The sequence below is a fragment of the Salminus brasiliensis genome, chromosome 15, assembly GCF_030463535.1.
Source record: "Salminus brasiliensis chromosome 15, fSalBra1.hap2, whole genome shotgun sequence".
Lineage (NCBI taxonomy): Eukaryota > Metazoa > Chordata > Actinopteri > Characiformes > Bryconidae > Salminus > Salminus brasiliensis.
Genome location: NC_132892.1, coordinates 34162844 through 34175108, shown reverse-complemented (window position 1 = coordinate 34175108; position 12265 = coordinate 34162844). Strand labels below are relative to the sequence as shown.

The 12265-nt window shown below is 39.9% G+C and overlaps 1 protein-coding gene across 1 annotated transcript; it reads left to right on the top strand.

Moving 5' to 3' along the window:
• The first annotated feature begins 1166 nt into the window (after positions 1-1166).
• On the top strand, positions 1167-6462 carry LOC140535691 (polymeric immunoglobulin receptor-like). The gene is made up of 6 exons (XM_072657134.1): positions 1167-1339; positions 1490-1789; positions 1922-2245; positions 4245-4343; positions 5102-5145; positions 5258-6462. Exons 1-6 carry the CDS (start codon positions 1300-1302, stop codon positions 5516-5518), a joined length of 1068 nt encoding a protein of 355 aa, XP_072513235.1. The 5' UTR covers positions 1167-1299; the 3' UTR covers positions 5519-6462.
• Positions 6463-12265: the final 5803 nt, after the last annotated feature.

Here is a 12265-nt window from a genome sequence, read left to right as displayed (position 1 = left end):
TTTTTTTCCAACTAAACTAATGTTTTAGTAAACAGGTTCTGTGAATGTATAGGAGTATGACATCACAAAAATTACTCAATATCCTGTTACTATATTTTGGTATGTGGTCGCCGATGTTCGTGTGAGGAGCTCCGATCCGAGGGACTCTTACGAGAAAAGGGGAACCAATCAAACCAGAGAGAAGAGGAAAAAGCAGAATTTAACTGTAAGGAGGTGAAAAGCAGACTTGGAGAATGTTACAATATTGATTTGAACGTCTGTACAGCTGAAGATCAGTTCAGGATGAAGCTCTACCTCATCCACCTTCAACAATGGTTCTGAAGTCTGAAACGTGTTACTGACCCTGGGTCCGACCTGCTGGAAGAGTGTTCCTTCCAGAGCTGGAGCAGACTGCTAAGTGGTAGGAGTTTTTTTTTTTGTTTGTTTGTTTTTTTATCTAGTCCTGTATAGAAGAAGTACTGCCAATAGAATAGAACTTTCTGGACCTGATGAACATGAACCTATTGGCACCATGCTGCCTAATAATGCCAGGCAAAGCCTGATGGGTATAAAGCCCCCCAGCATTGAGCTGTGGAGCAGTGGAAAAAATGTGTTCTCTGGAATGAAGCTTCATCCCATACGTTTGGGTTGAGTTGGGGAGCTAGGGATGATGAAATGGAGTGGTGATTATCCAACATTCTGACCCCACTAATGGTCTTGTCACTGAATGCAATCAAATCCTCACAGCAATGCTGAAGTCCAACATCTAATAAGTTTCTCCTGCTTCTCTACTGTCCAGGGAAGAAGACTTTCTAATACCTTTGATTTCAGAAGAAATAATAAATGAGCAGGTGTCCCAATACTTTTGTCCATATTGTGTAGCTAGGTTAATCTCAAATTTTAAAAACAACATCATATTAAATCATATAAAGGCTGTGTCTGCATGCTCTAAATTTGCACGACATGTTCTTATAACTTTACACTAGCTCTAACTGTACAGACTAATTCAATTCCTTCAACAGTTGCAGTAGATTAAACTCACTATATGTCTAACTGTGTTCAGGAGCTCCTTTCTCAACATTCTCTTGTGTTCGGCTTGTGGTCAGTGATGCTGGAGGGAGGAGCTGTGTATGAACAACTCGAACTTCCTGTAAAGCAGAAACCACGACACCAGACACAGGAGAAGACGGACTCTCTCACACACTGAGAACAGCTCATTACGAAGAAGAGTAAAGTTTAAGAACAGAAAACTTAAACAGAGGATAAATACAGTGGAGTGGAGTTGGTGTGAACATCTGTGAAGTTAAAATTCATTTCTAGATGAAGATCTTCCTCATCCTCACCTTCTACCTGATCCCAGGTCAGTTGTTTATGCTACTTCAAACACGGATAAGATGCAGTGTTCAGTTTGATGTGTGTTTATAAACACGTTGCTGCAGTTCTTCTGAACTGTAAATGTGAGACCATTGGAGGTATCTTAATGAAGGAGAATCTTCACTTTGATTGGCAGGTCTTGTGGGCAGCTTTGATGTGATTGGCTACTCAGGAGGCAGTGTCATGATCTACTGCACATACAATAACACTAGAGGATACAATGGGTATTTCTGTAAGGGATCAGCACAACAGTGTGTGTATCTGAGCCCTGATGTATCAACGAATACGTGGGATCATAAAGGCAGAGTTTCTCTCTTTGCATATTCTGGAGTTCTTACAGTGATCTACAGAGACCTGAGTTCAGAGGATGCTGGATTATATATGTGTGGAGAAACAGGAGAGTGGAGCCATACTATAAAGCTGGAAGTGAAAACAGGTCAGAAAGTCCTACTAATTTGATATAAAAAAAATCTTTAAAGCTGCTCATTTGTAGGTGCTGATGTTCTGCAAGCTCCTTCAGATACTCCACCTAGAATTATTGGAAAGGATAATTGTGATTGATTGACAGATCCATGCTGTTCAGCACCAACAACTGTGACTAATTATCTGGGACAGACCGTCACCATCAGCTGTTCCTATCCAGAGGAGTTTCAGAACAAGACCAAGTTCTTCTTCAAAGAAAAAGATCAAAATTATACAGAAGTGATCCGTACCTCAGAGTCTCAGAAAGACAGATTCTCCATCTCTGACGACAGAAGCTCTAAAGTCATCAGTGTGAGAATCAGAGATGTGAGAGAAGAGGATGGAGGAGTTTATACTTGTGGAGTGGCGAGGGAAGACGGTGCCTCAAATTATGAAACCTTGTTCACCAAGATTCATCTACAGCTTACCAGTGAGATCCATTAAATTCTCCTTTTGTTGTTGTATTCATTATTTAACTGTATTCATTGTTAAACTATGTTTACACAGCCTGGTTTGGCAATGGTTAGGGATGTTCTTAATCCCTTCAAATTTGCTGCATACGTGTGTTAGGGTTTCTTCATTGTGAAAATGTATGTATCTAATACTTTCATTTCAAAGTCTGCAGAGCCTTTATTTGTCATGCCTGCAATCACAAACTCTAACCAAGCACCTGCCCACTTTCACATGGGCTCCTCCTCAAAATAAGAATTGATGCACATTTAATAAGGCAGAAATTGAGGCATTCGTGGACTTTGTGCACCCTTTCCTTTCCAATATTATGCCCAAAACTTAACATATGATTACTTCATTCTGATAATAGTCTCCAGATCAAGGAATCTGCAATGTCTTCACAGAGTCTTTCCAGATCCCCCAGGGTCTTCATTTCTCTCTATAGGACTCCTGTTCAGCTCACCCACAGTTGTAATGTCCTGCTAGAAGAGCAGCTTTCAAATCATGTGCTTTATGCAGTCTTGAATGTTTCCTAGATCCTTCAAAAACAGCCATAAGCATCACAATTCCTCTACAATACTTCAGTGGTATTGGGCTTTTTATAGTTGTTAGGTTCCTTACAAGGTTCCTCTTATTACAGAAGGGGGCCAATGCAGTGTTAGGAGTCTTGCCCAAGGACTGTTAACAGTGTAGTGCAGCATAGTCACCCAGACTGGGAATTGAACCCTGGTCTCCCACATGGTGTAACAGCTCACTGGCAGGTAGGGGCAGGTTATCGGTTGCGCCACACCAACCACCAACTGGTACCCAGTTCCTGTCAAATGACCGGTGCTATAAACTCCAGATTGCTGCCATTCATAATAAGATGAAAGAAGTACCTTTACACCCTTAGTTTCATTTCCCACTAAATATCTGATTTGCTCTTGTTCCATTGTTTACATCTGCCACAACCTTCCAGGTCCACAACTACAAGTATCTGTGTTTCTGTGTCTCTTGTCGCCGTCCTTATCCCACCTGCTCCTCAGTGTTTCCACATGTTGCTTGTCTCTATCCCTTCAATGTTCCTTTCTTGTCAATAAGCAATCCTGTCCCATGTCCACATGTTTTGTGGACATCCCTTCAAATGAATGCACTTAGCTACTTTATGTTGCACCCATTGCTGAGGCAGATGTGCAAATGCACACACACAGCTTCTCTGGTCTCTGTAGAGAAGTACTGCCAATAGAATAGGACTCTCTGGAGCAGATCAACATTAAACCTGTTGGCACCATGCTGCCTAATCAGCACTCAAATGACCATGACTCCAAGTGGGTTACTAATTTTTTAACAATTATAATTAGCTGTTATTCAGTGTCACTGTAAATACAGCACAATTATGTCTTATTATTTTAACGCAGTGCTGAGGGACACTGACCCAGAATGCAGTTTGAAAACAATCAAAGATCTTTTTTGGGGGGGAGAAGTATAATGTCCTGTAATTGCCATGTCACCCACCTGACCAAAACCCATTCAAGCTTGCATTTCACTTGATAAAGACTTCTATGAATACCCCATTAACAAGTAGGAAGAACAGACAGTTGAACTTGAAGGCCTTGGAAAGATTCAATACAATGCAAATGCACACACACACACACACACACACACACAAAAAAAAAAAAAAACTACACATTCACAGCTTGTCTAGTCCCTGTAAAGAAGTACTGCCAATAGGATAGGACTCTCTGGAGAAGATCCGGTACAGATCAGTAATGCTGGTCAACCACCTTGTTCATGCTGGTCATGGAGGTCAACCAGCTTGGTCATACTTCTTGCCTAGCCAAGCTGGTCATGCTGGTAGGCCAGCTAAACTATCAAACTCAAATGACTACTGGATGTCCTTGTATGCAGCTCAAGAGCTAAACTGGTCAACCATCTTAACCAGATTCTTTTCAGCATGGTAACAGGGCAGATGTTTGTTTCATTGTTTTCACGTCTCTCAGCTCCAGGTTCTTCTGCTGCCATTACTGCGAGCATCTGTATGGTTCTTCTGCTGATTGCAGCACTGGTCTTTTTTATTGTGATATTCAAGAAGAGACGAGGTAATCTGCACCTAGATACACGAACACAGTTACACGTAGACTACACTTGCTGTCAGGCCATGTTCAAGAGCTTGTTATGTGCTGGCCAGCTGGGATACACTAAAGGCTTTTGCATGTTTTGATTGATCTGATTGTTTGATCTGATCTTTTTGATCAGACTCACGTTTCCTTATAGCAACAGTTTTTTTTTTTGTACTGGTTTTTATCCTCTATATGAAACATTGAAAACAACCCAAACAACTTCATGGGGTACAATGAAAATTGCTTGGCAACACCCTAAAAACACCAAGACACCATGACCAGGAACTGCCTTGTAAGAAACACCTTAGGAACACTATAACACCCACAAAACCCTGCAAAACTCGGAACCTTAGCAAGCATTTGAAACACCTTAGCAACCACCTGAAATACAATAGCAACTACTATAGCAGCCTATCAGCACGCTCTAGAAACACTACCATTAGTGTACCATAACAGTCGCAACAAAACATAGTGGTCACTTAGCAAAAGATGTCCAGATGACCACCCAGGATAATAGCAAAACCACTTACCTAAAAGGCATATTATCCACTCATCCACATTATCACAACACCATAGTAACTACTTAACAAAAGCATGACAATCACCAATCAACACTTAGGAACCATTTTGCATCTACCTAGCAACACCACAGCAACTACCTAAAATACCATAGCATCCACCTAGCAACAGATACTGTCTATCTGAGCTTGATTTAGGTTCATTCTGTACATCCACAGGCTTCACTCCTCTGTCCGGAAAGAAGCACATTAGCAATAAAGAGGTAAGTTGTTAAATATATATATATATGTATGTTTGTGTGTGTGTGTGTGTGTGGTTGGTTGGTTGTTAATACTGTTTTATTGGTTGAGCTTCTCATGCTTGTCTACTCTTAGGTCCCTGCTGTGGTCAGTGACTATGAAGAGATAAAACCCACCAGACCTGAGAATGCCTCTGCAGATGCTTCCTCACCTGCTAACAGCTCTGATAAAACTCTCCACTCCACTGTTCAACCGCCCAAAGACCAATACCTCACTTACTCCACTGTCAGTTTCCAGAAGAACCCAGATTCTCCCTCTGATGTCAACATCAACATCAGTAAGGAGGAGCCTGATATGGAGTACGCCATCATCAAACACCACACAGGACTGGAGTAGCTTTAATCAGCTCTGATCTATCTAACTGTAGGTCATCAGCTTACTGTTAATATGGGTTGCAATATTATGCAATTTTTTAAAGTTTAAAGCTAAAATAATTAGATATGATACCAAAACTGCTCCTCAATCCCAGGCACGTGTACACACTGAAGGGCTATTGAGACCACGCCCCCTGTATGCACTGTTTATTCCTCCATTACGTGGAGGACAGCATATGTACAGCATATGTTCAGATGATTTCTAGAAACCTGACACTCACTGCTAGCTTGTGGGTAAATACACTTTATTTGATGTGATGTTAAAAATGAAAAAAAATAATAAGTATTCATTCTTGGTTGCAGAAACCTGTTAAGGCAACAAATATTGGTAGCTAGCCTTGGTAAGTTAACCACTTACTAGCCTGCTAGCCTTGGTAAACTAGTCTCAAAAGTATTTGTTCATTAAGCTTTTCTGATTTACCAGATTCCACCTTGATTTAATAGTTGCTTAAAAGTTTCAGTGCTATTACTGTAAATAAAAATATGAACCATGTCAAAGTATAAAGGTAGTGCTTTGGTCCAAATGTATGCTTTCAGACCTTCGATGACCTCGGATCAGGATCCTTACTCTTTTGATAGTCCTCAATAAAGCTTACCGTATCTATATCTATTCACGTGTAGCATTCCCTTTTATGTGTTGTGGTCTTCTACAGTCTGGTCATAACATCTGATCATATTTATTTTCCACTGCTCAACATCAGATGATCAACTGATCAACTCACCAGTGATCATTACTGCTTCATCCAGCAGCAGTAGAAGAGAAGCAAATGCTTAAAGTCTTGCATGCTGACACAGACAGCAGTCTCTACGAAGCACATCACATCTCTAATTTTATACATGCAAATATTTCACAGTTTAACTGATAAAAGTCTTCTGCTGCAGTACAAAAAAGACATCACATGCATCCTGTTAGATGACTCAGTTTCTGGTAACAGTTTCTGTTAGGTGTGGCAGTTAAACACTTAAGGATGTTAATCACATGCAGTTCAACCCTTCACCACTGTTTCCTTCTTGTTTTTGCTTTGTATCATAACTGAATAGTAAAGCAAGTCTTTGTTTAAATTTGATGGTTGCGGATATCAAGTGTATGTTTACAGTGTTCAGTGATCTGAGTGTAAATTATCTTAGGAATTGAAAAGAAGCTCAAAAATAACTTCTTTAATATCTGAAGCTCTGGAGTGCAAAGGCCTTGGCTTCAGGAAGCACAATAGCTTTTGAAAACATTGTGTCATATAGCTTTAAAAAAAATCCTATTAGGGCCTAAAACAAAGCCTTGTGGGACATCATATTGCAAAACTCCAGGGTACACCATAAAACTGTCAAGGACAAATTGGTTTGTAGTGATGAAGACTGTTCTCAATTCAACACTACCTAAAGTGACAGATTTCTACAAAGTGTGAACCCTCCTGCAAATGTATATTCAGCATTAATATATTTTCTGAATAAATGTATCTTCATCATCTTTCCTATTGTGTGTTTAAATCTATTTTTATCATTTTTTATATGTAGTCTTTCAAAACACACTATAAAGGCAAACACTTTAAAATGGAACTTTTACCTTTAATTTGAAATTGTATATAATAACTAAAAAAAAAGATCTGCATTCAGAATATCAGCTTTAATGACTGTTTGAACATAGTTTATGACAGCAAGAGTTTGGCACAGGATCTTGAAATGGATCTTGTAATAGTGAATATATGTCCTTGAAGAGCATCATCACTTATAAAAAAAAACACCTTCTAATGCAATAGAAACCTTTATATGTTCCTACAAAAGCATTTAGAAAGCCTCTGCTTGTTTGATACCATGTAGGCTATTGAGGTCATGGAGAATGGCTCCTCCTCTTCCTCTGGTGTTTCTGCTCATGAAACTCTGAACATGAGACTCTGGTGAGTCAGCAGATCCTACTGTAACACCATCACTACACCAGCTCCCTTTATTTCCCCTTACAACCTCTTTCATCATTACTGTAGTGATACACTGCTTAACTGATCATTAAGCTGTTCTTGACTAGAACTACAGCTGTTCAGAGCCGCTGATTCCTGCTTCTCTCCGACCCCCTTCCTCACCCTGCTGCAAGACTCTCAGAGCTCTTCTCTCTTTGTGGTTTCTCTCAGAATCAGCTCAGTGTTGTTCAGTAGCTGCTGGAGTTAGAGAGGAGAGAGCTGATGGGCTCCAGCCTCTGTAATCAGATGTTTCAGGAGCTTCTGGAGCAGAGTGGAGTGTGAAATACAACCAGCAGGAAATCTGTGCTTTAAAAGGAGCTGTGCTGTAGGATGGTCTGAACATCTCCCTGATCTCCACTGCTCTGAGTCAGATGTGAGTAAAGTCCACATTCTTCACTAAACTCTGGGAATGGTTGAACTACACAGTGATATTAGATATTAGCAAGAAACACTTAAGTCATGTCTCCAAAGTGTGTCTCAGGGCCATCAGTCTCTCAACCCCTCTATGTCCTTCAGATGGTAGTGTATCTGTAAGGTTTGTGGGCTGGAGATGTGAAAAGGTGAGATGCTGTCCAAGGTTCTGTTCTAATGAAAAACAGCAGAGCTTCTGATTATAGTCAGTCAATCATAATCAGAACGATTGACCTCCTATAGTAAAAGTGTTTTCAGTGAACCTATTTGACAGGTGTAGACCTTGTCATAACCTCATTCAGCTTGATCACTACACCTTCTCTAACCAGCCCTGAGCAGAATGCTCACCCTAATGCTAAAGACAACACCTACACAGCTCTTCAACTCACAGTGAGGTCCTCTGATGTGTACCACACTCTCTCAGTAAATGTGTCTCTTCTTAAACCCTCCCTCTAGATCTATAGATGAGTTCTAGAGTTCCTAACACACCAAACACAATGGAGATCTTCATTTCTTCTCATCTTCTGCTTCATTCTGTGAAGGCATAAGGTTTTTTCTTTTTAATCCTGATGTAAATATAAAGGTGTTGTTTAGAGTAAAAGCCTCTTAAATCTGGTCTAAATATCTCTAAATATTTCTCATTTTGAGATTGTTGTAGTAATATTATAAGACTTATTCACTTATATAAACATATTATTCGTGTTTTAAGTGATTGTATGTACTAATAGGGTCTTCTTATTCTAGTACAGATATTTTGCTTATTTATAGAAATATCAGATAATTCACCTTCGGTCAAGAAATAAAGCTTGAAACCAGATAAATGATCTGTTGATCAGTTGATAAAATTACTTTAAACAAGTACAAATTGAATAATATTGAGAAATATCAGATATGTAGACTAGATTTAGGTGGAGTTTACTTGCTAAGATATACTTTTTTGCTTTTCCGGGACATAACCAACCAGAAAAAGCATTAAGAAATCAGTTGTGTTTTAAGGGCCAAGATGAAAACTCAGTATATCCAGCCAGCACAGGTATGTCTCCAAGATATCCATAGTCATAGTCATTGCATTGCTGCAGCATCACAACAGCCTTAACAAGAGAGTACATACTAAACACATCAGCTCTATGTTTAGCTACTCTGACTCTTTCTAGAAAACAGGAATCAACCAAACCAGACAGAAAAAGACACACATACACAGAGGATGACAAATAAAAACCAGCAGGATTGAAGCAAACTTACAGAAGACACACTAAACCATTGCCGAGCACCTGGAGAGCTTGCTGAAGCTGGGTGTTGAACCCATAACCTGGTCATTAATAACCCAGTGCTCTAACTGTTGAACTATCATGGTCGAGACATATAAGAACCTTCCCTTTCATTGGCAGGTCCTGTGGGCAGCTTTGAATGCATGATGTATGTATGTATGCATAGTCCTGCTGTTTCTACTAAATCAAATAAATGCAAACCTGTATAATAATGCTGAAAATAACACACTGCCCTGTTCATTCTGTGTGTGAGGTATTTGAAGGGTCATTTATGTAAATGTCAGTGTGTGTTTGAGATCATCACACCGATTGACTGTCTCTCTGATTCATCAGATCTAATAATAAAACAACAAGAGAAGTAGAGGCTGAGGGGATTTTTAAACTAAACCAACATTCTGGTGAACAAGTTCTGTAAATTTCTTAATCTTAATATTTTGTAATACCTTTTACTGTACTTTGATATGTGGTCAGAAAGGCTGGTGGGAGGAGCAGTAATTCTGAGGAAGTCTTACCAGAAAAAGAGGAACCAACCAAACCACGGAGAAGAGGACAACACATTTGAAGAAAAACATCATTTGTAACTGTAAGGAGTTGAAAAGCAGACTTATAGAATCTTAAAATATTGATTTGAACATCTATACAGCTAAAGATCAGTTCAGGAGGAAGCTCTTCCTCATCCACCTTCAACAATGGTTCTAAAGTCTGAAAAGTGTTACTGTCCCTGGGCCCGACCTGCTGGGAGTGTGGATGTTTCTACCAGAGTTGGAGCAGATTGATAAGTGGTAGAAGGATTAATTTTTTTATTCCTGTTGTTGTCAAGGTTTCTAACTTACACTATATGTCCTAATATGTATGGCTAATTTAGTGTCTGTAGTACTAAACTGTCAAGAAGCATTGTCAAAAGAATAGGACTCTCTTGTGCAGATAACCCTCAACTTACTGGCACCAATGCCAGGCGTGGCATTGGCGTGGTAGAGGGGTATAAAGCCCCCTAGCATTGAGCTGTGGAGCAGTGGTGTTGCCCTATTCAGTACTTTTGGGATAAGTTAGGGGAGTTGGGGAAAATGAGGTTTGGATGGTGATCAACCAACATTCTGACTTCACTACTCCCTTATGATGCAGAATGCATTCAAATCCTCACAACAATGCTCCAAAACCTAGTAGACAGTCTTCCCTGCACAGTAGACACAGTTAATCCAACAAAAGCAGGATAAACTCTTTTTTGATACTCTGAATATCAGAAGAATACCTTTAACTTAATATTTTGTTGCACAATCTTTTGAGACAATCACTGCAATCAAACGATTTCTGTAACTGTCAATGAGACTTCTGCACCTCTCAGCAGGTGTTTTGGTCCACTCCTCATGAGCAAACTGCTCTTGTTGTCTCAGGCTTGAAGGGTGCCTTTTCCAGACGGCATGTTTCAGCTCCTTCCAAATATGCTCAATAGGATTTAGGTCAGGGCTCATAGAAGGCCACTTCAGAATAGTCCAATGTTTTCTTCTTGAGTGTTTTAGCTGTGTTTTGGGTCATTATCCTGTTGCAAGACCCATGACCTGCGACTGAGACCAAGCTTTCTGACACTGGGCAGCACATTTCTCTCTAGAATCCCTTGATAGTCTTGAGATTTCATTGTACCCTGCACAGATTCAAGACACCCTGTGCCAGATGCCGCAAAGCAGCCCCAGAACATAACAGAGCCTCCTCCATGGTTTCAGAGTAGGGACAGTGTTCTTTTCCTGATATGCTTCATTTATCTGTGAACATAGAGCTGATGTGCCTTGGCAAAGATTTAATTTTTTGTCTCATCTGTCCATAGGACATTCTTCCAGATGCTTTGGGGCTTGTCAACATGTAGTTTGGCAAATTCCAGTCTGGCTTTTATGTGATTTATTTTCAACAATGGTGTCTTCCTTGGTTGTCTCCCATGAAGTCCACTTTGGCTCAATGACAGATGGTGCGATCTGACACTGATGTTCCTTGAGCTTGAAGTTCACCTTTAATCTCTTTAGAAGTTTGTTTTTTTTTTTCTGGGCTCTTCTGTTACCATTCGTATTATCCATTTCTTTGATTTGTCATCAATTTTCCTCCTGCAGCCACGTCCAGGGAGGTTGGCTACAGTACTATGGATCTTAAATCCTTTCTTTGTACATGAAGTCATTTTGGTAAAAAAACAATGTCCTCATATTAGGACAATAGGTCTATCTTACTGTGTGATAAAATAAAGAAACAATTGGCTAACAAAACTTTTTATTTTATAATGGAAAACAAAGGTCATACAAAGCAAATCATTCTGATCTCGCAGTGAAAACATTCACATTGGCCAACTTGGTATCTTGGTATCAACATTGGGTTACTTGGTATTATTGCATTCAGAGGAACTTGACCTCCACTGATCAAGAAATAAGTATAGGTGATGCCTCACCACAGAGAGTCGACTCGTCGATCCAGTATTATTGTAGCCAAGCAAAAACTACAAAACCATATAAATGTAATTTTATTACACTTATCTACGCCTAAACCTGATCTAAATATAAACTCTATTTACAGTGTGTCACAAAAGTGAGTACACCCCTCACATTCCTGCAAATATTTAAGTATATCTTTTCATGTTACAACACTGACAAATTGACACTTTGACATAATGATAAGTATTCTGTGTGCAGCTTATATTACAGTGTAAATTTATTCTTCCTTCAGCCATTAATACCTAAACCACCGGCAACAAGAGTGAGTGCACCACTTAGTGAAAGTTCCTTAAGTGTCAAGATTTGGTGTGGCCACCATTATTTTCCAGAACTGCCTTAACTCTTCTGGGCATGGAGTTTACCAGAGCTTCAGAGGTTGCCACTGGAATGCTTTTCCACTCCTCCATGACGACATCAAGGAGCTGGTGGATATTCAAGACTTTGCACTCCTCCACCTTCCTCTTTAGGATGCCCCAAAGATGTTCTATTGGATTTAGGTCTGGAGACATGCTTGGCCAGTCCATCACCTTTACCCTCAGCCTCTTTAATAAAACAGTGGTCGTCTTAGATGTGTGTTTGGGGTCATTATCATGCTGGAACACTGCCCTGCAACCCA

Bases quoted from the DNA above. Each gene is read 5' to 3' on its own strand.
- LOC140535691 (XM_072657134.1), top strand. From the start codon at position 1,300: ATGAAGATCTTCCTCATCCTCACCTTCTACCTGATCCCAG. The intron at 2,246-4,244 runs GTGAGATCCATT...CACGTCTCTCAG, and splicing joins GATTCATCTACAGCTTACCA to CTCCAGGTTCTTCTGCTGCC. The intron at 4,344-5,101 runs GTAATCTGCACC...GTACATCCACAG, and splicing joins GATATTCAAGAAGAGACGAG to GCTTCACTCCTCTGTCCGGA.